Source organism: Aquila chrysaetos, chromosome 8 (assembly GCF_900496995.4).
Source record: "Aquila chrysaetos chrysaetos chromosome 8, bAquChr1.4, whole genome shotgun sequence".
NCBI classification, from domain to species: Eukaryota; Metazoa; Chordata; class Aves; order Accipitriformes; family Accipitridae; genus Aquila; species Aquila chrysaetos.
Window position 1 is genome coordinate 44599034 of NC_044011.1, and position 27335 is coordinate 44626368.

The 27335-nt window shown below is 51.3% G+C and overlaps 1 protein-coding gene across 1 annotated transcript in view; it reads right to left on the minus strand.

Annotated features, from left to right (window-relative positions):
* LOC115344448 (protein CEPU-1) overlaps positions 1 to 15022 on the minus strand; it is a 352367-nt gene extending 337345 nt beyond the window's left edge. Inside the window, exon 1 of the mRNA XM_030021741.1 lies at positions 14826 to 15022. Coding sequence (XP_029877601.1) covers positions 14826 to 14901 — 76 coding nt within the window. The 5' untranslated portion in view covers positions 14902 to 15022. The remainder of the gene's footprint in view (positions 1 to 14825) is intronic.
* Positions 15023 to 27335: the final 12313 nt, after the last annotated feature.

Below are 27335 nucleotides of genomic sequence, written 5' to 3' on the forward strand. Positions count from 1 at the left end.
TTAAGCAGGCGCCGTCCCGTCACGCCGTGCTGTGCTGCCTCCTAATTAGCAGGCTGCATTTTGCCGTCCTCCCGGTACTTGGCTGAGTCTCTCCTTCCCTCTGCTCCTCGCTTGTTCTGTTCACTGAACTAATTGCTGAGCGCCTGCACCCTGGGTGTCTGCTGCTGTTGGAGAAGATTAGTATTTTTACAGAGGGGGAAAAAAAGATTAAAAAAAAAAGATTGTGTTTTTTAAAGCAGATGAAAGGAGAGCCCAAGGAGATGTGCATTTGACTCTCAAACACACTCCTTCAAGTCTCCCTCAGCAGTACTTAAAGGCGTTTCCAAAGCAAGACTTTATGAATGCTAAATGAACCCGGCGCCTTGTTCCTCTGCCACAAGAAAGGAAAAAAAAACTTATCTTTTATATACAATATTTCCTTTATGGCTGACACTGTGCATCATGCATTGCTACTACCAGACCCACTTCAGACGCGAACGCTGACCTTCACAAAGTCACGGGGAGACCGCTGCCTCACCGGGCTGGAGTAGCACGCTGCTGGGCAGGGGTCGAGGATCCCGGCTGGATCCAAGCAGCCACGTATCACTTCACCTGCTGCTTTCCAGAAAGAGCAAGGTGAGAAGAACACAAATGGGGAAAACCTGAAAGTCTTGCTTTCAATCACTGTGATCTTGGCTGCTCCAGCCAAACCTGGGATGTTGGTTGAGAAGTATCACCTTCTGAAACGCTTTCTCAAGAGGGATGCGGGTTGGGCAGGGAATGACGAACCAAGGGGGAAACAGCAGCAGCCCAGCAAGCCAGAAGGACAAAGGAGAAAACACACCACTGACCATCCAGCCCAGCAAACCATCTGTACCACCACCTCTGTTTCACTGAGGGATGCTGGCGGGGTCCTCGCGCCCAGCACCCGAACTCTCCCCAATTTCAGAGAGGACAAGCAACGAGCACACCGAGGCATTCAGCATCCGAGCACCTTTGGCCATCTGGGTCATCAAGTCAAGGCCACGCTACGCTCTTGCAAATGGAGCCAACAGCACAACGCAGTGCCAAGATTGCCCACCGCCCTTGCTGAGAGCCTGCTCCCGAGCTCTGGCTCATCCTTGCTGAGGATTTTCAGCAGGACTGCTACCTTTCCCTACCTGTGAAACGGGAGGAGTGCATTTAGCTTCACACAAAACACTCTGGGCAGAAGCTGGGCCACGCTCTTAGGAAAATACCCACCCAAAGGAAGTCTTGGGAGATTTAATTACCTACCGTCTGTACTGTTTGAGCTTGTTAGGTGCTATATAATTGCTAAATATTATCATCTCCGCAGGTACAGCAGTTTGTTAGGATAATGATAGTGATTGACATTTCCCTGGCATCTTTCATCCCAACCAGATCCTATATTACTCTATTATAAAACACTGTTCTGCCTGGATTCTCCATATGTCTCCAAACTGTCAACAGGATCGTAACTGGCTCCGCATCGCCAAAAGAAATAAAGGCACAAAGTGGCTCATGCAAGTTCACGGGATGTATCAGAAGCTTAGCAAGGACCAGTTCAACTTTATGCTCAAGAATACAAGTTGCACAGGTATACATATGGTACAGACAGAGATACACAGGCTCTACTTCAACATCAACATGGAGCAAAGCTGCAAGAAGTGGTCCTGAAAGCCACCACAGCACCCAAAACCCTCCCTAGTCCATCCCCGTCCCCCTCTCCTGGCAAGCAGCAGTGGATACCACAACCCAACCACCACTTTGAAAAATATATTCCAGGGACAGCAAAGCAGAGGGGCCACCGAGTGATTAATTGGAGACTATCAGTTTGGGATAGGTCTCTAAATTCTCATTAAGTCAGGTGCTGAGGCATTGCACATTAATCCAGAACATTTCCCCTTCGGCCCAAACAAATAAATAACTCTTGTATAATTCAGGGAGAACTGGGTGGAGCCATCTTCCCCCTCTCTCTGTCTCTTTCCAACTAACCAGTGAATAAAACATCGCCCGCAAATCTATTAGGCTAATTTTAAATCCTGACAATTTAGCAGCACTTCAGCAAGATAAGAGCCATTTATTAAAAGCCACAGTTCATTAAGCCAAATGCTGCTGGCGTATTTACTCAGAGAAACGGGGCTGGGCTCGGCTCTCACCAAGACCAGAAGTCCCCAAAGGAGCAGGAGTGATCCTGTTTCACCCCAAAAGAGAGGCCAGCACGAACCTTCGCCCATCCCAAGCCCGCGTGGGGCTGCACGTGCTTCTCACCAGAGGGGCTGGGTGTCAGTGCTGCCTCACCCCGTCTTGCCGAGCAATCCACGATCACGAAGCAAGAGTCACGGGATGCTTTGCGGGCTGATCACCCGGGGCTACGAAAAGTCTCCGGGAGCTCCGTCAGAGAAGCGGCTCACGCGGCTCCATGCCTCGCAGCAAACTTCTGCGAAGCCGTGCACCGCCACCACACCGGGGACCCCTCCCAAAAGGACCAAAACCAGAATCCGGATCAGACACGCACCGCTTTGGACCCGTTCCCATTAATGGCAAGCACAGATTGACTTCAGAGAGGGGACGATTGCTTCCAACAGCAAGCCAAGAGGGGGCTATTTAAGAGGAGTGGTTGCTTGCCAAAAGCTACCAGATTGCACCCGGAGCTTTCCTTCCTCCAAGCTGCCGCTTGACATCTCTGCTAAGCCCCCTCTGCTGTGCCATCGCATTGGCTCCCAGAGGGTCTGGGGCCGTGACGATGACAGCGGGTGCTTTGGGACACGGGGAAAGGGCTCAGGCTTTCCTGCTTGCAGGGCAGCAGCAGGAAAGAAAAGGAGATGGATGCACCACTGTGAGCAGCCCTGCCCTCTGGGAAGTGGGATTTTTGTTAATCCTCACGAGGGACGAGGAGTTTGACGCTCCACCCAAACCGCGCTGCCGAGGGGACGCAACAACCACGACCCCGTAAAACCGAACCACGCGTGAGCCCGCCTGACGCCGAAGCGAGTTTGCCCAGCAAAGACGTGGCGGAGCACAACCTGGCGGAGCGCGCACGGCCCCGTCAAGCTCTGCGCCGGTGTCGATGAGCTTTTCCCCCTCCGGGAACTGCTTGCTGCGTGGTTCCCAGTGGTACGTGGGTCTCTGGAAGTAGGGAGCGATCGCAAGGGGCTCGGCGATACCCGAGAGATGGAGCCGGGAGGGAGGGAGCTGTGCCAGCATCGCTGCGAGGAGCAGGCAGCAGAGGGCAGTGAAGAAATCCCATCTCGCAGAGTTTGTGAGTGTAATTCATTCCAGCGGGAGACATCCAAGAGACTTTATCAACTGCAATTGTCCCACTGCGCCTTTCACCTGCGCACACTTGCAAGACAGTCTGGAGTCACTACAGAGTCTCCCCTTACAGTCAGAGCTGAAAGGAGCATTATAAAGGTGAATTAACATTTAAAAAGAATGTAAAAAACCCAGAACTGTTCTAATGATGATTAATGGGAAGCTATAAGGGAGGCCATGACCTCCTAGTGTCATTAAATGGATTGGCAGGTTTCTGAGCATTAATTATAAATAGCCACAGGAGTTTGAGTGCTTAGCAGAATGATGATAAATCCATGACACAGGCAGAGGGACAAGGAGTCAGGAGCACAGGGGAACACGTGCCCGCGTGTGCACGCACACGGCTCGGCGTGCAACGAAACACGGGTTTGCATGGCCGTTATGTGCGGGAGAGAGACGGAAAGCAAAAAAGTGGAAATGAGTCCATCAGAACATACTTCTGTGTTTGGGTGGATATGAGGATGGAGAAAGGGAGAGAGAAATGGGTAAATGATAAATTAGGCCCTGCCAGTCAATCACATTTTCTAAATGTTTTATATCCCAAAAGCTATAAAAGCAATATTCCTTTCTGGCCTTATTGGAGCCATTTCTGTAAGGCAATCACATCTGTTTCCTCAGGGATTTCAGCTGAACTGTGCCTTGGCTTTTTTTTTTTTTTTTTTTCCCTTTTCTTTCCCTCCCCTTTATATTTACTCTCTAGCCTGCTACCAAAGAAGGGTCAGAGCATGCATACAAATAGGGAGAAAGAGTGAAAAACAAACAACCCCGAACCAGTGGCCAGCAGTGACGAACAGACAAAAAGTGGCTGCAAACTTCTCCAAATTCCACAGCCCATTAGCAAAGGGATGGCTGCAATAATCAGGGGCTGCCTGGATTCTGAATCAGTCAGATCTTGGTTATGGAAACGGGTTGATGTTTCCTCTGCTCTAACGTGCATTATTCCACAATTGCACTGATATTATGGAAATCTGCATCCCGGGGCACTGCCGTGCATTACCTCGGATGTGCTGATCCACCCAGCCTGCCTGGGATTTGCAGCGCCGTACCAACGGCATCGCCGTGCTGCCGGCAGCTGCGCTTGCTCCTGCGAGAGCCCTTGGAGAGATGCTCACCGATAAAAGCCCAAATCCTTCTCTGAATACCACGGGGACCCAGAGTCGCAGCCACAAAGGTACCTTTGCTCCACAAGGCAGGAGGTGAGTTTTTGCAGGGGTATGAAAACAGAATTCATTGCAAAGAGAGTATCAGCAAACTGTCAGTGCCCTGGGATCGTGGGGCTGAATAAATACAGCGGATGAAAGGAGTGAGGACCTCAGGCTCATTAATGAGCTCTCCCAGCAAACAGCATCGACGGCAGAGGGTGAAGGCCCCTCTCGCTGCCAAGGAAAAGAACAAAAGGCTCCGGGTGAGATGCCAGGGGGGCAGCCCCGTACCCAGGCACCCAGAAACCCCCCCCGCCTCAGCTCTCAAGAGGGAGGCTGAAGGCTCCCAGACCTGGTATCGCTCTCTGCATCAGCAGCCGCATCCCATCGCCCAGCCAAGAGAGCTGGCCCAGTAGCCATGGGGCATTTCCATTGGGATTGGGATCTCTATTTCCTCCGGCACTTTTGCAAACTGCTGTTTCGGCTTCTGCCCGCTCTATGGGGAAGCAGAAGCACGAGCCAAAATCCCCTCCGCCGAAATTAAAAATATTCCTGTTTCTATTTAGATTTAAGTATCATTACCTTGCTGGGCTCTTCCAGGGGGAAGCATTATTTCAACTGATTGGAAAACAGTGGCGAAGGAACAGGTTCTCCATACAATTTGCTTCCTATCCTATTAGTTGCAATACAATTATAGTGAATACATCAATTCTTAGTCTCAGCAGCTCCTGGAAAGAGCCACCTATTAAAAGCTGGCTTATTAATGGAATTGTACATCCAGGATTAATCGGGCCGCGTTGGCCATTTCCATTTCTCACTCCACAAGTGCTTTTGTTTGCTTAATAGGCTGAAGTAACTTGAGAATGACACAACTTAGAGCCTCCCCCATTTGCCGTGCATATCGCCAGCAAATTTAATATCACTTTCCTTTCTGGCATTGCTCTGGGATAAAACCTGGCACATGCCGCCAAGGAAACCCACGCGGCAGGGTGGAGAGGGGGAGAAGGGGCTTTCTGCCTTTGGCAGGGCCAACAAGGGGAGACCCCTAATTGATCTAAGGCTTTAAACCCCACGGGAATTTGCAACACCAAAAAAACAACTGCCAAAGCGAGCGAGCTGGAGGAGAGCCAGGCTACCACTGCAATATCATCTCACGAGCGCTTCGAAAGCCTCCAGCCACCCCGAAAAGCATCACCCCCCGCCCCAGCCAGGCATGGAGGGGTCTCCTCCAGCCCTCCCCGCTCCCCGGGAAGACCCATCAGATCGCAACCGTGGGACACCGGCCCCATTCCTGGGCATCGCCCGTGCAGTTCGGAGCAAGGACCGCTGTCTCCCAGTGCAGATATTCCTGTGGCAGCAAAGTCAATGCATGTTGAAGCATGGTAATATAGTATGACTTTTCCCTTTAATGGAATTTTTCTAGCCCACTAGGAAAAAAAAGACTCCATTAGCCGTACTACAAAGGCTCCTACTTATTAGTATTTTAGAACAGCGGCAAAAACCTTTCTTGAATCTAATTATTGCTGACAAATATGAAAATTGAAATCAAAGTTAAATTTTCAGCTACAGTGCCTCATACGGCAGCAGCTCGCCGGCTCCCAACTATTGCATCAACACATTTATTCTGCTGAGAAGGCTGCGGAGATTGGCCCCCCCCCATCCCCTCCAACCCACCCCTCCATCTTCGGAGGCATTAACTCTGACATATTCATCTCAACAGCCGGGGCTGCGTAACTAACTTCATGTTTACCAGTCGCACACAGCCGACAGATTGGAGCGAGGCTTGCAGGGCCTGAAGAAGAAAGGAATAGGGCTTTTTTTTTTTTTTTTTTTTTTTTAAATTTATTTTTATTTATTTCCAACTTTGCACTCTACCACCCCCTTCCAACCCGATCTCAAAAAGAAGTCACTGGGTGATTTTAAATTCCTCAAGATAGAGGATCTGGAAGGGAGGGGAGAGTGGAGGGAAAAAAAAAGCCTTGTCAACATATTTCCTTTCTCCTACCTCCCCCCAACATACTGTAAAAATCAATCCCCTTTGTCATTTTGCTCTGCTTGTGTGAATGTTTAATGGCTGTCGAGGGAGATAATGATTGCTGCTAGGAAATTCATTTCAGATTTGCTATTTATAAAGTACTTGGTGCTCAGGTGGGAAATTAACATAAGGAAGGGGGAAAGGGACCAAGCCAGGGAAAAAAAAAAAAAAAAGCAGCAGAGGAGGGATGAGATGCTGTGGGGCTGGCTGGAAGGGGCCGGTGCCCCAAGGAGGATTTGCATCTCTTCCCATCTCTCCTGGGACAGAGGAAAAAGGCTCACACACGGCGGGGACAGCCACGCCGGGGACATAGGGGTGCTCGCCCCTTCCCGGTGTGCACCCGTGCACGCAAGGGATACAGAGCTGGGGTTACCAGCCAAGCGGCTGGTGGCTTTTGCAGCCAGCGATGCTCCTCGCACACCATCAGCCAAAAAACCCGACCACCAAGCACCACTGCTGGTTTGCACCCCGGCTCCCTCTCCAGCCTCGCACCCGGGACGAACTGCAAAAACTCCTTCGAGTCCCCCCTCCCCGCAAAGCCCGACAACCTGTTGCCATGTGGTTTGATTTTTGAATCCCGAGGGAATTCCCGTCTGTGATACAGCCAGATCCCGTACAGCCAGCGGTACGCACGCTGCCATTGAGTTGCTAATTCCTTGTCTCAGAAGTTGCTTTTCACTTTCTGATTTTTCAATAATAGGCTTGGTATGAATCCCTTAAGCTTCTGAAATAAGCTGAAAACCGCTTTTCCAGCCATTTACATAAACACAAGTGGATCAGAAGGAATAATCATAGTTTATGCATTATTTGGGGGCTTTGGAGCTGGCTGCTAATGGTACATCAGGTTTTGAAGCCCCAAACGTACAATGGGAAGCGCTGACATGCAGAAAAGTGGCACAAAAGGTAAACAATAAATAATACAATTTTTTAAATGTCGTCTTCAATGACCACGCGGTTTTGGCTTCGCCACTACTCCGGCCTCTAATGGATCCTGCTCCTCGCCAGCCTTGTTCCAGAAACGGCTTATTAAGAGAGATGTCACTCACGCTAAATCCAACTCACCTCTTGCCAGCCAGCCCTGCCGCTCTCCCATGCCTTGGCCCGCTATCAAAAACCCCGGTGCCGGCTTTGGGGATTGACTTTGCGAAAAAAAGTCTAACGCAGGCACCCTCTGATCTATAAATACCATCTGTCCGGCAGAAAGGGAATAAAAGCTAGAAAACAACCAAGCCAACCCAGGAACTTAGTGCTATTCATCTGATAACCCCTACAAGAGGGGGGGAAAATACCCACTTAAACGGCGAGATAATATTACAGTATTAATGAACCTTGCTTTGCTTCAAGTGCTTGTCACGCTTCCAATGAGGCGGGTCAGATTTGGCTTTCAAACCAGTTCTTTAAATCAAGAATGCCGTTTCTGGCAAAATCAAAACATTAGCAGAGGATCTGTTTTGTAGAAATAACACTAAAAAAACGTAACAAGGCTCGAGACTCCAGGCTCTTTTGATACTGCTGGAATGCAGCCTTCGGATCTCTTTTTTTTTTTTTGTTTGAAATCACTTCACAACTTCGTACATAAAGCTTCTGTAAGCTCCAAATCAGAACAAAAATACTTCCAAATCAATCCCTATTTTTCCCAGAATTTACTTTCACTGGGAATTCGCAATTATTCTGGTTTATTCCGTTTTGGAATAAATAATAAAGCCCACTCTGCTTCGTTTCTAATATTACGCAATTTCCTGTGGCATTTCCTACTTCTTAGCAGCTGCTGTCTCCCATCGCGAGTCACGGGAGGATGCGAACCGGCCGCCCGAGCTGAGTGTCAGAAAGCTCCTTTCCAAGCTAAATCAGGGTTTCCCTGTGCTCAGCGATGTACAATTACACAGCGGGGGAAAGTCCCCGTTTTCAAGGCAAATCCACAGTAGCTCGACCAGACACAAGAGGAGAAAGACGGCTAGCATCCTTACGGAGCGCGTGGCCAAGCGATGAAGGGGAAAGACCACGCAACAAAGCCAGAATCGCCGCAGGATGAGCAAAGGACGCGAACTCGGGACGCACCCCCCCGGTCCAGGACCTCCAGGCTCATAGCATCTTCTTCTCCTCCTTCCCACCAAACCCCTGCCGAGCAACCCGCTCCCATCCTCCCTGCAAGCCAGATCCACCGCAGCTCCAAAAGCGAGCGCTTGGCGCGAGCCGTAGCTCCCTAGGTGGACAGAGGTGCCCTCAAGCGAGGTGCTGAGCACCCTTGCACCCCGCTGATGCTGGGGTCCCCCCACCTCCAGAAGGTCCTCGCCGCTGCACTGTGACTTTTTAGCCCGGCAGCAGCTACGTCGCTCTGTCCTCGTCCCCGTGGGAAGGCAGAGGATGCCGTGCCAGCTTCCATCACCGCCTCCCCAGTGCTTTAAAGGGAATGCTCCAACCACCAGTAATTTATGCACGCCGGGTCCCCGGGATCCTGGCTTCCCCGCACGGCTGCTACAAAGCATTTTGGAGCCGCGGCTCCTCGGCTGCGTGAAGCCCTGCTCAGAGGGCCTTTTTCGGCTCCCCCTGATTAGTAAGCGAAGCATGCGAGAGCTGGAGGAATCAGAGGAAGGGAAAGCCGGGGGTGGGTGGAGGATGCCAAGAACCGAACACTGTCTTTAGTGGGAACAGTCAACAGGACAAGGGGGTCAAGGGGTCAATTAATTTACAACAGCTTTCAGCATTGGACATATTAACTGTAAGCGCATCAAAAATCCATGATATCCTTCTTGGCGGGAGATAACAGAGCACGGCGACGGCAGCACCTCTGATTTATTATTAACCAAGAGCAAGGTGCGTGCCTCGGTAAGGAAGAGGGAGGTGGCTAGCTCCTCCAGGCTAGCAGCCACAGCTCCAAACGTGCTGGGAGCACGGCGTGTGCGATGCCTGGAGGATGCACCAGCACCCGCAAAAGGGCTGGTGGCCCCTGGGATTCGGATGCCCCAGCTGGGATGCAGTGACAAAGAGCTAATCCTGTGCAATTTTGGGTTTTGCCTATAAAAGGGAGTAAAGGCACGGAAAGACTCAGGTGCAGAGGTGCAGGATGCTGGCTGAAGATGGGAGACAGCAGTAGGGCTTGGACTTCCACTACAGTATCCCCAAATCTGGCACCTTGCTCAGTTTGGCCCCTATTTGAAACCAAGAGCTCAACTCCAAGTTGCAGCTCCAAGACAGCTGCAAGCCTTTGCCACGAACATCTGAGACTGATCGTGCTTGGGTCCCACTGAGTCTAACGGGAGATGTGCCACTGCGCATCCAAGGAGTGGTAACACTGAAAAAAACCGTATTTATCCTCTTTAAAGCTCTGCTCTAGTAAGGCATCCCTTCAACTGGGGAACAAGCAAAGAACATTTCGCCCTTTCCTGCCACTATTGAAGTTTGAGAAGGAAAGACAGATGCCAAAAAGGGTGGGTTTTTTCTGATGCCCATGGCCAGAAAAATACTCCCCACGTGGTGCTTCGCAAGCTGAGGAGGAAGGCTGGAGCCCACCTTTGCCGTCTGACTGCGAGTTGCCTGGGAAGCAAGCTAGTGAGCTCTCCCCCCTCCACCTCGGTTTATCACAGAAAACAGCAAGTCCTGCTTGCTAACTTGACCCAGATCTGTCAGCTGATCAATTTTTTCCCCACGGGAAAAAAAATAAAATGGGGGGGTGGTGTGGATCACAATATGGATATGTTTAAGCAAAAGCTGCAAGAAAAATACATGAAGCAGACACTTCCAATATTAAATGCACTCGTCTCGTGCACAAGTCGTGGTTGGCACAAGAAGACGACAGATAAAAAAACGTAAGCCAGGCTTACTACGATGGTCAAAATGCCTACACAGATAAAGAAAAAGTAACTTTAGGGCACGCAGAACCGCCAAATCTTGTAAACAGGGCTAGACAACTCTCTCCGTGTTCCCCATCACAGCGCACTCTAAGGTATCTCATTACACATGACAACTCTTGATAGAGAACTCTCCATATACGCAGCGTAGAGCAACCACAAGTTTACTCCTTGTAAACCCACTGCAGCCCGCTGCTGCATGACCAGATCAGTGGAGGGATGCTCCCGGGGAAGCAGTGATACCCCACCCATGAAAAACCCCACGTGCAACGCTGCACAGAGCACCCACAGCAAAGCCACTGACCAAACCGAGATCCCAAGTGCCAACCCGTTAGGCATTTTAGGTGCCATGCCACGTTTTTGCACAGCGCAGCCTGCTTTCAAAAGCATCTTTCCAATAGCAAAGGTCTGCTTGGGCTCCCATTTACCCTGCTGAGTCTTAAAAATGTGCCAATTAATCCCATGTGGCGGCCTGATTTTCGGAGGTGCTGGATACCTGCTTACAGCTTCAGTTAAAATCAACAAGAATGACAGATGTTCAGCAACGCTCCAAATCAGGCTATTGAGTAACCAGAACACATTCCCCTCCTTTTATGTACTACATATAACTGGGTTATCTAATCATGTAGGTATTGATTATTACTGTTATTACCTATTAAATAGCTATTTTCTGCTGTTGGGGTGAATATCACATTTTATTGACCTGCACGGTAACTATTATCCACCATGAAGTCACATCCAATATTTTCCCCGGGGAACAATAAATCCGGGTATTCACGGAAAGATGTCGATACATGTAATTTTTCTTATACACATTCATTAGCGCAATTACCTTCTTGCACGAACTGCCAGAAGGTTTCCCCTCCCGCCTCCACCGAGAAAAAATCCTCCCGGGACACACAGCCCCGACCCACGCGGTGCTCCCGAATCCTGCCCTTCCTGAGGGGCAGGAGCCGGCCACTCCTCCCTGCGGATGTGTCTCCGGGCCAGATCCAGCCTTTTCATCACACACAAGCGTAGCCGGTGTTTCGGTTTGGGAGTTATCTGCAACCCAGCCACATCGACAGAGCGAATAATTCTTTCGGATGAGGAACGCTCCGTGTATGATGTTGACATATGCTATTATTTTACATACCTATTTCAGTTTGTATGCTTATTAGAATAAGGTCTTTATGCTAATTTGTAAATCAAATTCCCATAATTCTTGGCTTACTGATGCTAAAGGCCCAGCTAAATCTTCTATGACCTTTTAGCCTGGTTAATCCTTTTACGCGTGGTTGAGTGAAGAGTTTTCTTCTCTCTTCCACTCCCAGGTGCTGGAGTGGGATTTTTGCTCAAGCCCTCCTCTTCCTCAAGAAATCCAGGTGGGTGCGAGTCAGAGACACCGGGCACACCCGAGACCATCTCTCTACTTTGAAACATGGAAAGAGGGAAAACGCTGCTGCTGCTGGGTCCTTAAACATGCTTTAGATGTTCATTTGCGCTATTGAAAAATCACGCAGAAAAAATATAGCAAAGACAAGGAGAGCTGTGTTGCCAAACAGCCGCTCATTTCCCGACGCCCGGGGCTATCCCAACCCTCCGTAGCCTCCCTCTTCCCAGCTCCTTTCCCCAAGCCACGGACCTTTGGCCGGCTCTGCCTTGCCCACGCGCTGATGCGATGGACACCTGCATCTCATTCCCATGGAGATGCAGCATCCAAGCAAGCACCCCGGCCTTGCTCTCTAGCACCAAGACCCAGGAGGCAATAGCTCCCTTGGGAACGGCAGCGTTGCCGTGCACAAAACCACGCTGGACATCTCAGGGCTCAGAGAGCTCCTTCCTGACGGACGCGACGCTCAACAGCTCCCGTTTCCAAAAAACAACAGTGAAACCGCAAAACTTGGAGGACCTATGGAAGTTTGTACAAATGCAGATGGTTAAGCACTTACAAATTACCCCACTTCACGCCCCGCTCTCAAGCATACTCACAAACCGCTTTTCTTATTGTTTGTTTGGCTGTAAATAGGTAAATGACCTGGAGTATTGATAAACTGCTGCAGAGGGCAGCACAGATCTCTTGAGCTATTTGTAGGAGATTTGCGCAAAACACAGTTTTCTCCTATGACAATAATTTTCGCATTTTCAAACGCAAGCCAGCTCCGCTTTTGTATACCAAGGAGAGAGAAAAGTTAGAAATTAAAAAAAATATTGTGAATATCAGAAGAGTTCATGAAGCAGCAGCACCATACTGCTGATATTTGGCAATGCATGCATACCTATGTATTACCTTTGGGGCTGAATGACCCCCAATTTGTCAAAACCCCCTTAGAAAGTTTTTCCTAAAAAGCAAAATTGCTTTTGCTGGGTGGTTTTTTCATTTTTTTTAATGACTCTTTTAAATACAATTATGCAAGAAAACTTCCCAGGGCGACTCCGACAGCCCAGCACACCCAACATCTCCCAGCTCAAAAAAGGCCCAAACTTTTTGCTGCCAAAGGCTGCCCTGCGCAGTATTGTGCCCCTCTCGGTTCTGCCCTGGGTCCCCCCCCCGACCACGGTGCAACGTGGCTCCCTGCTTTCCTCCACCCCAGCAGTGACTCAGGGACCTCTGGCACCCACATCAGACTCCTGCAAGGCAGTGAGGCTCGGGAGATTTTTTTTGCTTGGGGAGGCAGCGCATTCCTCCCCACCGCTCTGCTGCCGAGGAGAATGAAAAAAAAAAAAAAAAAAAAAACAAACAAAAAAAAAAAAGAGAGAGGGAAAAAAACCACCAACTACTTTCTGATCTGTAAGCTTTGATGGGAGCAGGGAGAGGAAGCATGAGAGATGACCAGAGGCAGGGAATAAGATTTCAAGGAAGCCAAGTCAGAAGCCAAAAAGCAAGCGTTACAAATAAATAAATAAATAAATAAACGAAGCACAAATTCTGGGCAGGAGAAAGAAGGGAGGGAAGGGCGGCTTTGCCCCCCCTCCTGGGGAGCCCCTAGCCCTCCCACCACCCCACCTGGGCTCCCCGAGGGGCCCAGGGCTCCCATTCCCAGGAAAACCCCCTTGGGAGCCGGGGGTGCAGGGGACGCCAGCATCCCGAGCAGCGCGAGAGGGAAGCGGCAACCCTGGGAGAAGAGGAGAGCTTGAGGAGGGAGCGAGGGAGGAAGGCGAAGAGGAGAAATGCCTTGGCATGTGATGTGCATGCTAAGCAGCCCGCGCCGGTCGATATGGCAGGGGTGGCTCTCCGCAAGAGCGGGCCCAGCCTGCCCAGGAGAGAGAAGTTTTGAGCGGAGATGGCGGCTGGCCATCTCCCCCAGCTCCTCCGGCACACGCCAGCCCCCAGCAGCCCCCTGCCCCACGCAGGCAGGGGCTTCGCACCCCACCGGAGCCCTGCTGCAGAGCACCTCGGCCAGGCAGGGCTAATTCGGGCATGCGGGTACCCGAACCCCGTCCCCAACCCTCGGTGGGCACCGGGGCAGCGCAGAGGGAGGTAGCTGGCTCCAGCTGCCGACTGCCGTCCCTTTCCCCGTGCAGAAAGAGGGTGCCTCCATCCCCCCCCCCCCCCCCCCGGGAGCTCTTCCATCCTTCCATCCCCCGCGAAGCCCGGGCTTCCCGGCCGGAGCCCCGGGTACCATCCGCGATGGAGCTGGGCGCACCCCGGGTACGGTGCAGCGCAGCCCCCGGGAGCGGCTTTCCTCGCCAGCCCCAGCTCCGCAGGCGGCCCGGTGCAGGATGAGGCCCCGTCCTCTCCTCCCACGGAGAGAACCCCGCTCCCACAGCCCCTCCAGATGGCTGCGAGGAGACTAACGCAAGCTGACAGGCTCGGCGCTCCCGGCCAGATGGGGCTGGCTCCTGCCTCCTCCTTTCCCCCCCCGCTTCTCCCCTTGCTTTTTGCTCTTTTTTTTTTTTTTTTCCTTTTGCATAGCCCCCCACACCCCCCCCCCGCGAAGCACCATCCCCCGGGGGGAGGGAGCCTGGCTCACCCGGGACAGGTTGGACAAGGACTTCCCAACTCCCCAGCCCGGCGGGGGCAGGCAGGAGCCGGGGCTGCACCGAGTTTTTGGGACGACCTTGCAGACGGGTCCGGCAATACAAAGATGGGGGGGGGGGGGGGCAGCACAGAGAAGCCCCGCCCCCCCCCCCCCCCATCTCCGCCCGCCCCCAGCCTGTTGGATGCATTGCTCCTGCAGGAACTAAGTTGAGATGGCAGAGTCGTTCGGCACCAGCTTCCCCCCCCCCCCCAAAAAAAAAAAAAAAAAAAAAATCAGCACGGGGGGTGCTGCGCCATGGGAGAAGTTCCCCCACAGCCCGGTGCACCGGGGGGGGGGGGGAAGGAACACGAATTGGGAGATGCCGTATCCCCCCCCCCCCGCCTCCCGCAACTTAGCAGCGGGCTGGGGACCCTCTCCCAGCTCTGCCCCCGCTCTGGGGGCTCCTCACCAACCCCCCCCCCCCCCCCAGCCCCCCCGAGGGTGCTGCCGTGGGGCCTCCGCACCCCTCGCCTTCATCCCCCGCAGCATCCCCGCCCGGCCCTACCTTGGGAGAGGAGGAGAGCGGCCATCCCGGCGAAGATCACCCAAGAGACGGGGTGGTGCATTTTCGCCTGGGCCATGTTTCACCGCGGGCTGCGTTTCTCTCCCCTCCTTCCCCACTCACTGCCTGGCGGGGAGAGGTTTAAAATCCAGCGTTTCCCGGAGCAAAGCGCAAGGAAAAGGGGAGGGGGGGGAGGGGAGGGGGGGGGGGGAAGGAAAAAAAAAAAAAAAAAAAAAAAAAAGCACCGCAGGGGGGGGGAGGGAAAAAAAAAACCAAAAAAAAAAAAAAAAAAGGGGGGGGGGGGAAGGGGGGGTCGGAAGGGGTTGCAAGGTGCGAGGGACAGGCGCTGCCGTGCCCGCCGCTCCGGCCCGCACACGCCGCCCGGCTGCAACACGCCGCCGGCCGCGCACGCAGCCCTCCCCCGCGCCGCACTCATTGGCTGCGGGCCCCCCCCCCCCCGCACCGGCTGTGGGGGGGCTGTGGGGGGGCTGTGTGTGTGTGTCCCACCGGGGAGCCGCGTCCCCCTCTTCCCCCAACCCGCCCGGAGATGTCCCCCGCCCCCCCCAGCCCGGCACTGCCCTTCCCCACCGGGGAAAAGGGGGTGACACTCCCCCCCCCCCCACCTCCTTGACTCAGTTTCACCACCTGCCTGACGATGGGTGGGAGACTCCCCCTCCTACCACCCGCTTTCGGGGGGCTGCTGTCCGCGGGGGAGAGCCCCAGCGCTGTCCCAACAAGTCTCTTCCTCCTATAGGGCTAACTCCCGCAGGGAAATTGCTCTAAAAGCAAATTTAATAGGGAATAACTCTTGAATTTGTAGCAGAAATCTACTTTTATTCCACATCAAGGCCTTTTTTTTGTTGTTTTTTTTCCCCCCCCCCCCCGTCCAATTCCTCGCACCAAGACTATCTCCTGCCATGAGCGGGATCTGGGCCGCTCGCACCTTGCTTAGGTTTGAACGCGCTCCCGTTACTTAAACTCCTCACCGCGTGCCAATTTCTGGTGCCTATTTCACAACAGCGGGAACGAGGTAGACCTTTCTCCAACTCAAGGTACCTAAAACCACCACATCTGTCCGTACCACAACCCGATGTCAGAGCACGACACCAACATGCCTATGTACACAAGGTCCTGAAAAATCTTATTTTTTTCAGCCTTTGTCCAATATGGAGAATATTAGTGGCAGTGAACCCCGAGACTCCTATCTGACACAACCTAAATAAATAATATCTTGTGAAATATTCATTATTTTCATTGGTGGTGAGGATGTCTTATTTTGCTGCTTGAGGTGACTCACAGGCCCTTAAAACAACATTATAGGCAGAAAAATGACAAAGAAAAAAAAAAAAAGATATCTTGGCTTTTAGTATTTATTCCTCCTCAGAGGCTTCCAAAATCTGAGCTGTTCACTTTGCAATTCAGAAGACGATTTGGCTGCAAACTCTTGGAAAATCCAGCTGTGTTTCTCTCTCTCTCTCCTCTATCGCTGCCACCCAGAGACTCTCCAAGTCAGATCTGGGCCAGCCATTCTGCTGAAAAAAAGGTGACAAACCACAGGCGCCAGCCCCTCTCCTGAAGTCCCATCGACAGGTCTAACGATAATGATCCACACTTCAAAAGCTGGCAGCCGGGGAGAGATCGGCAGCTCCGGTGGGATGTCCCCAACAGCCCTGTTTGATGCCTGCACGTCCCTGCCACCAGCCAGCCAGAGGGTCATGCTGTCCCTAACCAGGGAGATGCATCCCACCATCCTTGGGTTTTCCCCAAGACCTCCACTGCTTTCATCCATCAGTTTTCATGGAAGTCTTGCCAAACCAGCAGCTGGTGGAAAGCCGTGGCCTGATGCAGAGCGCTTTCAGCTCTCCTTCCTTTTCCTCTACCAAGTCGTAGTTCAAACCACAGATCTCGAGGAGGTCCAGCTGATCCAGAGCTCTCCACCACCATTTTATGGTACCACCAGGAGCAGTCTACAGCCTGCTAGTGGCCTGCACAACCTCCCAGCTCGTTAGGATGGGAAAAGCTCATGGCAATGGTACCACTAATGACCCAGTCCCAGGCTGCATACGTGTGGTTCAGCAGGATATTTCTCAGGAAGCAAAGAAAGGCTCTGGGGTATTTAAGACCCAGTCCGATGTCGGGGCTTGAGCTGTTCCTCCCGCTCAACAGAGCAATGCACAAACCTCTCACTGCCCCAGCAACCTCCAGCTGATACATTTTGGATGGAGACACCCTTGGTAAGGATTCCTACCACCACCACATCATCTCATCCTCTCCACTTCTTCCCCACCACTCCATCAACACAAAAGTTACCTACAATAACGCAAGATGCCACACAGCAATTTTTACCACCTTTCGCAACGCTTCCGAATTTGACCCCGGCTGCCAAGTCAGCTACCGTGCTTAGAGCAGCTGGAAGCGGTTGATTAGGTTAGTTTGGTTTATTACCTACCCATTATCCTTTAAAAAACACAACTTCCCTGTCTATTTGCCTAAGCAGAGAGAGCAGTTTATAAGGCGGCCCTATGCAGTAGCTGCTCTTCCTACAGATTTGCTCTATGCATTATTAATTCACACAGTGCTTGTTCCGAGCACGTATATTTACCCGATGCACCAGAACAGCTCTTAAGGAGCCTTCGGCTTGTGGCTTTGTGGAACATCAACTTTTCATGTTGAACAGCAGGTGATGTTCAACAGAATGCCTTGCAATAAATGCCTAATATCCATTACACTCATACATATCTATGTGCCGGACTGATATGAACATAGAGATAGCAGGGCTGCACTCCCGAGATAGGGGGACAGGGGGAAGAAGTTATTCATTGGAAATCACACACATATATATGGTGTTAAACAGGGATACCATACCTCCATGCATATCGAGCTGCAGAAGGCACATTTTGGCAGAGATTTCCACAAAATTTTAGATGACTGTCTCCCCCCCTACATGCCGGATCTGAACAGAAGACCAAAATACAACACCTTAGCTAAAAGTCTGCAGGGGGAAAAAAAAAAAAAAAAAAAAAGTGACATGCTGCTTTGAAACGAAACCTCTAACTGGCTCTAAAAGGAGCGTTGTGACCTTGCTGAACAGCACTGCATAATTTTTAATAGACATTTTTTGCTGGAACTGACATACTCCCAGGCGTGGTTTTATTCCGCTAACATTTTTCCAGAGGGAAATGCCATGTTTCATTGGATTTTTTTCATCATCCCTACATATACATACCTATAATTACTATATGCGTTACAATAGCATTCACAAGCCTTTGATAAGATCCTGGTTCCATTATGTTAGACTCTGTATGTACACCCGGTAAAAAACAGTCTCTCCCTTGAGCTCGTAAAGTCAAAACAGAGAAAGCAGAGAAAGGTGTTGAGACAAGAGCAAATTACTTCTCATTTTATGGCTAGAAAAATAAGACTTGGAAAGGCTAACACGCCGCACGAGGTCAGGAAGGGAATTTCCAGCCGTGTCAAGGACTGAACAAAAAAATCTCCCAAATCTTAAGTAAGGGTTGCAGGACTTGGCTTCTTCCTCTTGCAGCCTTTCCCCATCCTAGGTTACTTCTGCTCCTAGTTTCACCAGTGCAAGGGGAGAGAGAGCTAAGGGAACAATGCTACCGGCTATACCAAAATATCAAAGATGAATTATGTGCTAAATACACTTTTTCTTAATGAGGGATAGCGACTGAGGGGAGTTAAGCTTTACAAATTCCCCCAACACATACCCCAGCCCACGTCTGCATACAAAAGCATTTCGGCACTCCCGTGCCCTTGTGTGCACAGGATGCGCGGAGCCAGACAGACGAGTGCCCACAGGCAGCCGCCGTGCACGTGGATGCCCGGCTTTGCTCCTTTAATTACACCTCCTACGGGTGAGAAAGATAAGCCCAAATGGAGTGACTGCATGAAGGGAGGAAGCCTATAAGTTATTCATAAGTTCAGGCTCAAGCTCCTCTCTTGCTTTCACTCCATGACACCTTCAAAACATATTATTCATCTATTTTTTCCTCCTCTGGGAAGAGAGATGGTAATTGTAGTAAATATATCACTGCCAAGTCATCCTTGCAGCCTCCGAGCCTGCACGGCGCTAGGGGTAGGGATCCAAGGCAGCGGCCGCTACCGAGACGTTTTGGGATGCCCAGGCTCCGTGAAGGACGTCCTCGTGCTGCCGTGAGGCCGTGGGGACCACGCTGGTGGCGAGTAAACCCGCTGGGGGAAAACCTCCATCCAGCCCATCACCGAGACATTTACTACCCCTGCTTTCGGGTAGCAAAAAAATCAAACCCTACCGCTCCCGTCACCTCCTCCCCATTTCTGGTGAAAGCCCCACGATCCCCATTGAACATCTGCAAACGGCTCCACGGCAAGTTGAGCAGAAGACTTTTCTACATCCCCACCGAGCCCGGCAGAGCTTGGACTGGGACTGCCGATTCCCTTGGGTTGCTGCACCCTGTTTTCATCCCAGCCTGATGGCCTTTGGGCAAATTTTGGGCTCCGTTTCTGGCTTGCAGAAGAAAAAAAAGCCACTATCATCGGCAGCCCTGCCTGCAGAGCGCCTTTGGAAACAAGAGCCACAGCACAGAGGTTTTGTTTGCCCTCTCAAGGCTGTTCCAGACAGAATAAAGCACCTAATGCTACTGCCAACTGAAGCAGCTCTCCTTGAGCTCGAGAGGTTAGTTTTTCTGAATGCAGCGACACGGATCCTCGTCTCGGCCCCATAGCACAGAGGATTTGTTGTACTCCGGTGCAAAAATAACCCTGAAAGCAACGTCTATGGTCTCACCAGGGAGGGGAGGGCTAAGGCATCGGCATAAGGCGCCTGGGAGAAGAGAGACGGGGCATGGATTTTATTTGTCCTCGATTCCCAGGGAGGTCATTTACTGCAGTGCCCCTGGCACTTCCCCAGCCCTTTCTAGCACATTTGATTCTTGTGAGTTTTCTTAATCTCATCTCCTTCATTGGTTATTGCTCCTTCAGTGCTGAACTCAGCAAGATCGCTTCTGTTTAGAGAAAGATTAGCGCCGAGTACATTAAACACGGTAATGCCATGTACTAAAGGGCACTGGGTCACCACCCCAGCTCCGAATGCCCCGTAACACCTTCCCAAAACAGGTGCCTTTTGCTGGCCCTGCTCTTAGCTCACGTCTGCAAAGCCCTAATGCACGCCAGCCTCGGCGGCGGGCTCTCCCAAGCAGCAGCCCCAGCGGAGCACGTTGCATGGAACCCTTTAGAGATAAACAGCCCAGCAACCAGCAGCTCTGGTGCTGAGCACACCTCGTTTCCCATTAAAATTGAACTTGGAGTTGGACTCGATGGACCTTATAAGTCCCTTCCAACTCAAGATATTCTATGATGGCAAATTACGTGCTGACGGACAACATGATCTTCACAGCAAAAAGAGCGAGCGGATGGAGAAGGGGCTGGCTCAGCCAGGCAATGTGCCCGCCCGGGCATGAGATGGCACCCTGCAAGAGCCACCCAGCTCTGATGTACGCCTTCCCGTGTTGGGTTGGTCCCCAAACTTCTCAAAGCCACAAGCTCAGAGGGAGGAGAGACCTGCATCCCTGCAGGGAGGGGATGGACACAGCACCATGCTTGTAAACCATGCCCTCGCCTAATGTGCAAGGACCGGTCATCTGCATTACCTACAGAATAAAATTTCCCCAATTTCAAGCATGTTGCAACACAGAAGTAAAACAGCAGGGTTTGACCTGGCCAGGTGGTAAGAGCCTCTGGAGAGGCGCTCAATGGCCACAGTCTGCTTGGCCCCACTATTCCCTTAATTTATTCCTTTCCCCAAATGAACCAGATTCCTCCTTATTCCAAAGATTTTGCAGCAACGTTTTCCAGCACCCACCTGCCTGAGCACGTGCTGCCGTTAGTCCCCGTCCCAACCGGACTCTTATCGCGGCTCACCGCCTCCGCTCCCTGCTTTCCAGTTGATTAGATGTCTATTTACCTACGGATTACAAGGAGGCAACAAGTCCACCCAGGGAAGAGGCACTGTTGCATGGGCAAAGACTCTGCAAACAGATGGCTCGAGGAGATAGAGGATGTTTACTACCTTGTGCGTGCTTCTGAGCTTGAGGGTGACACAGCCCTGGCACATCCCTATGTTTCTTTTCATTTTTTTTTTTCCTCATCAAGCTCTCTACCACCCTCTCCGGGACACTGAGAGTGAAGACAAAGACTCAGCCAGCTGCCTGGGTCCGCCCTGGAAGACGTCGCAAGACATACTGTTTTTAAAATACCTGTCCTCAGAGCTCTTGCATTTTTACATTTCCAACCATTTTTTCAAAACTGACGACAGGATATTCATTTCAGGGGGTGAAAACCCTTGCACAGCTCTTCTCCAGCCCCTCTGAAGGTAGCGGTCACAGCGAGACGGCCAGGGCTCAGCACGGACCCAGCGCACCGGTTTGGCTTGCGGGCAATAAAGGAGCTTGCAGCCACCTTGATGTCCCAGGTAATCTCACCTTGAGCAAACTCACCAGGAGCTGGGAAACACACGGAAAGCCACCAGACGCTATTTATTGACCAATACTCTTAATTCTGGAAGGGCCACCCTCAGCGCAGCAGAAGTGATGCCTTTGCTGCAGTGCTCAAACACACCCAGCACCTATTTTGCTTTCGAGAGCCGATGCAACACCTCTGAATCCAGCACAGCCTCTAATTACCGGTCTATCCTTGGCAGGCCTCAAACACGAGAGCCTTTGTACTCCAGATGAAGGCAGAGGGAAAAATAAATGCGCACGTTACAAAACATTTTCTGTGATGACAGTGCCATTTGAGACCCTGCAGCCTGTCTAGGGATTTTGTCCCATCTAAAGTCATGTCTCCCACTCTTCAGCTGCCAAAAAAGAAACCCAGGTAAGCCAGCCCTGGGAGGAACAAGATTCGCATTCCCCAAATAACCTGCATTTGCAATTCTAGCTTCTCCGGCTCGTCCTGCTACCCCAAACTAATTGCATTCCTTGCATGATCCTTTTCCTTCTCCCCCCGCCCCAATCTTTACGGGCTTGTGGTGCTGTACAGTAGGCTCAAAGCACGTTCAAGATTAGTTCTGTAACCTGCACGGCACAGTCAGAAAATTGAACATAGTAGAAAAAGAAGGGAAGGGAAAAAAAAAAGAAAAAAAGAAAAAGCCAGCTCTTGTCAAGAGCGTGGTAGTACAAGGAAGTAATTTTTCTCTCCCCATTTCAGTTGGACGTTGCTGTTTATGTCTGTGCTAGACGCTGCATCCTTTCTTCTCCATCGTGCAGCTGTAGCATCGACAAATTGGAGAGGGGAGGCACAGGGGGAAGGCAATAGCGGTTGAAATTGGATCCTATTGAATTTTCAATAGGACACCAAAATATATACATATTTCAGCATGCGTGTGTACAGATATATAAGTCAATGGAGGAATCTGTGAATAGTCAGTTCCGAATAATTACAGTGGGGGGGAAATCATTGGAATAATGAGCAGTTGCTACCAGAACATTCAGGGAAATGAAATGCCGACTGCTGTTTATTAAACAGCACTTTATTTTCAGTTTAGGGTGTTTGGGATGAAATTAGGTGGCAAACACACAGCATCACCAAATGATTGGAAAAGCCTGCGATCATTAAGGTTGCTCAAGCCGCCTGGCTTGCTCCCTCCATTTCTTTCCCTCTTTCTGCCTTTCCTTGCTGTTCCATTCCTCCATCCCTTCTTTTCAGCTGCAGCAGCCTCTGGAAGGGGCTTTCACGCAGCTCTGATGCCACAGGAGGAAGAAAGTTGGTCTCTGCCCTCCAATCTCACCACTGTACCACGGGCATTGCAGCAGTGCTGCGGGTTGCCGGCACTGGACTGGGATTATAGACACCGAGGTGGGACGGGACTTGGAGAGCCAGCAGCTAGAGGGTCACCTTTTATCAGCTGCAACTTCCAAAAGCTTGGAAGTTTTGGGTTTTTTCACCAATATGCTTGGAAAGATGACGCACAGCCCACCCGCACCCCCACACCTCCAACACTGCCTGGCATTCGCTTAGCTTTCTTCTTTCTTCAACAAGACCGAAGGCCATGTAAAACGGCTGTGCAGCGCAGGAGAGATCCAAAGCACGACCAACAGGTTTGAGCCTTGCAACAGCAAAGCGTCTGCTAGGAAAAGTAGCAGGAGGAGCACACAACCCACGTATGAAAAACAGGTAGATTCTGGAAACTTGTGATTCGGTAGAAATATTCATTTCTCAGTCTAATAGCCATACTTTCTGACATGGTTCTCAGCTTTGCAAAATAGGACAGAAAAAAAACAGATCAAAAAAACACGTAAGCCTCAGAAATGCGCAGCCTGTAGCCTGCTGGAGGTTGTTCCCACCATCCCCACATCCGAGTCAGGATCTGAATATGGACGTTGCATCTGGATCCTGGTAGAGCACGAAGAGGAAAGCAGAAAGAGGGGCAGGATGCCACCGGGAAAGGGAGATGGGGAGCATAACTCCACGTCCTTCACCTGCTCCTACCCACTCTGCCCACAGCTGCTGTAGCATAATGTAACCAGGCACGGATCGACTGAGGAAGGAGAGATGAAGTTTTAAGAAGATGGAAGCACCTATGTGTATATGCACACGATTTAGATATCTCAAAAGATTTCACACCGTATTTCACGTAATTCACATTTCTAAGCTTCTCCCTTAGCAATGCGAGAGGCGAGCATAAATAAGGCAGGTCAAAAGCCTCATAAGCTTGAAACATCTCCAGGTTTTCAAAATCACTTTCAAAAGCTTCCAGTTCTCGATTAAGCAGGGTTACCTAATGCCAGTCAGATGAAAACACACTCCCAAAAACTCACCGTATGGAAAACTTCGCACCTCACAGACACAGAATAAACCACCTTCAGTGCTTTGAAAACAGATTTATGCCCTTCAGACACACATCATCTTGTAATCAGGAAAAAAACCATCCCCAAAACCCCAGTCTACAGTACCTCGGAGATGTCTTCTCCTCGAGGTGATGCAGCAGTCCAGCATGGTCAGGAGAGTCGACGTGTCTGAAAGTCAGCCTGGCCGGGCCTGCAAAGAGAAGAGAATGCTCATTCATGCCAGGTGCAGAGAATTGAACTGTTGCTGCCAGTTTAGTTACTGGGGCAGCAAATAATTTCTAACAAATTTTTATGAGCATAACAAAATGGCCTAAGGAGACGCATAGAAACCTTCTCCATTGCACAGCCCAGTCCTGAGCTGGAAAATGTAAGAAACTCCACAGCAGTTTTTTGGGTTGCTTTTTTTGTGGAGGGAACACTGTCCCCAAGCACTGATCACCCTCAGCCTGCATCACAAGGATGCAGGAGAAGTGCCTGGTTGTGCAGATGAACAGAGCAGGGAATTCAGGCTGCGCCCCGGTGAAAACAGGGGCCCAAAACAATTATAACTATGGGGAAAAATACAGACCTGCTATTAAACATGGAGCTAAAGTAACCCCACAGCTTATTGACAGCTCTACCACATCCCTCTGTGCTAACATGACTTATCATACCTATTAACACTGCTATTCAGTGGCCTCTTTCTTTGCACCACCTCTGCTCTGCAGTAAAGCCAACTTCCAGCATTAAAAAAAAAAAAAAAAAACAACCCAAACCTAAAAAAAACACAATGAAGCAAGCATCCAACACAATAAAAATAAATTAAAACCCCTAGAGGACACTGAGAAGAGTTGTGGCTTCTTTTACTGCATTTTCCAAGGTGCTGTTTAAACACAGACAGGGGAAGGTGCGTAAATACATCAGTTCAGCCCTCTGGCCTGCAGAAGCATTGGCAGAGCACAAAGAGCAACGGGAGCCAGGATAATTACACCTCTGTCTCCGTTCAGCCAGCACAGCCGCAGCCCACCGCCTGGGTTATGCTCCGAAACAGCTTGCCCATCCCCACGCAACGGGCTTTTGGCCCCAATCCGCTCAACGCTGGAGTGGGAGGGATGTGAAATTACCAGGCAAGACGCTATCTAATTCCCTTCTCAAATCATCCACTGGTTTGCAAGAGGTGTCAAAATTGAACCGTCTCGGTACCCATGCCTCCGAGGTGTGGCTTTTCAAAGCCCGACAGGCACCCGGCTGCTGCAAAAACACATCTTCCCCCTCCCTGTGCCCGCACCAACACCCTCAGAAATTTTACATCTAAGCAAGAAACAACTAATATTTCAGTCTGGGACTGGTCTTTGCCTTCTTTTGCTGCCCAGGGTGGGGGAGATGACAGAGGAGAGGGTGGCACAGCACAGCATAGCCCCTTCCTGGCTATCTTAAGGGATGCAATGTTAATTTGCTCTGGAGAAGGCTCGCCTGCATGGCACGTAGACAGAGAGCACAGGTAGCACATACACACCAGGAGAGCCATTTCCTCCCCCAAGCACCAGTTTTACTGGCATTTCTCCCACAAAACGCACAGCCAAACCTCCGTGCTCTGCAGGGCTCTGCCCCAGGAGAAAGCACAGCCTTGGACGTGCTTCAAAACTAACAGGGGATGGGGAGCAAAGAGCATTTGCCTCCTACTGCATCTTGCACATCCACCTTCCCCGTCCTTTTTCACTTCACCCTAGAGCCCCGTGGCCACACACCTGATAGCTCAAGCCAGAGATCCTACCACGTCCCGGGCTAGCAGCCCATGCACGGGCACAAGCAGGGTCAAAAGCATCTCTCGAGCTATGGCTTCACCTGAAGAGGTAGAGGAGATGGATAGTAACCACCGCAAAGTGATGCAGTGCATGCTACCCACACGACCAGGTCTGGCCGAAGCTTCAAAAGCAACCAGCCACGAGGTGGGGGATTAATGCCTAAAAGCCTTCTCCCATTTTGCAAGAACGAGGTCTCCAGACAGCAAACGGGAGAGGCCAACTCACCTGCTGGCAAAGCTCCTGAGCGCAGCCCGTGACACCGAAAATAAAATTATTTCTCCCACCAGACAGCACCTATTCCACTCAAAGAGCTGTATGTCTGCCCAAACCACCCTTCTGCCTGCCTTTTATCCGAGGACGAGGTGGCCCACTGTTTTGAGTTTGTGTGGCGGGGGTTTTGGTAGCAGGGGTAGGGGCTGCAGGGGTGACTCCTGTGAGAAGCTGCTAGAAGCTTCCCCGGCTCCAAGATGGACCCGCCGCTGGCCAAGGCCGAGCCCGTCAGCGACGGTGGTAGCGCCTCTGGGAGAACAGATTTAAGAAGGGGAACCTGCTGTCCAGGGGGGAGATTAGAATGTGAGAGAAACCCCTGCGCAGACACCGAGGTCAGTGAAGGAGGAAGGGGAAGAGGGTTCACCGGAGGAGGGGATGCCCCCGCAGCCCGTGGTGAGGCAGCAGGCTGTCGTCCCCCCCAGCCCATGGAGGGGAGAGGGGGAGCAGATGCCCACCTGCAGCTTGGGGAGAGAGGAGCCCACACCAGAGCAGGGGGATGCCCCCCAAGATGGCCAGGACTCCGTGGGAAAGCCCACGCTGGAGCAGGCTGTTCCTGGAGGACTGCAGCCCATGGAAGGGACCCACGCTGGAGCAGCTTGTAAAGAACTGCAGCCTGTGGGAAGGACTCACGCTGGAGAAGTTCGTGGAGGACTGTCTCCCGTGGGAGGGACCCCACGCCGGAGCAGGGGAGGAGTGAGGAGTCCTCCCCCCGAGGAGGAAGGAGCAGAGACAAGGTGTGGAGAACTGACCCCAACCCCCATTCCAGAGGGAGAGAAACCCAGGAGTGGAGTGGAGCCGGGAAGGAGGGAGAGGTGGGGGGAAGGTGTTCTAAGGTTTGGGTTTACTTCTCGTTATCCCTGGTTTGATTTGATCGGTAGTAAATGAAACCAATTTTGTTTCTTCCCCAAGTTGAGCCTGTCTTTTGCCCATGACCTTAAGTGGTGAGTGATCCCTCCCTCTCCTTGTCTCGACCCATGAGCTTTTCTTTATCATTTTCTCCTCATCCCACCAGGGGAAGGAGTGAGTGAGGGAGCGGCTTCATGGTGCTTTGTTACCACCTGGGCTTAAACCACGACACCCACCAACACCTACCACCTGGGAGGCAATTTATCAGTCCCAGGAAGAGCAAAACCCAATTCCTCTGAGCAGCATTGCAGCTCACAGCACAACGAGCTGCGTCAGGCTCAGGTTTGTGGTTACCAGTAAACTCCACAGGCTCCTTCAGCAATGAGGCAGCAGCAGCAACAAGGGCTGAGCAGACAAGCCCCTGCTTTCTCTGAGTTTCTGCTGCAGATACTGGTTCCTTTAGTTCCTTCCCCCAGTGCCTGCACAACTATGCAGGCATTAAACCAGACGTAACTGCATGGCAATTGCTCCTTGAATTACCCCTGACTTGTTAAACCAAAAAAAAAAAAAAAAAAAAAAGAGCCCTTGGTGTCTCCAGCTCATCTCAAGGCAAATCTCCCCATCTGGACGGTTCTGGGCCACCAGCCCACCCACAACATGCAGAGTTTTGGGCAAAGCATGCTCCTGTCCTCCTTCGAGAGCTAGGTGAGAGTGAGGGGTTAGCAGGATGGAAAGGGACAAAGTGCTTTGGGGACATCACTGGGAGA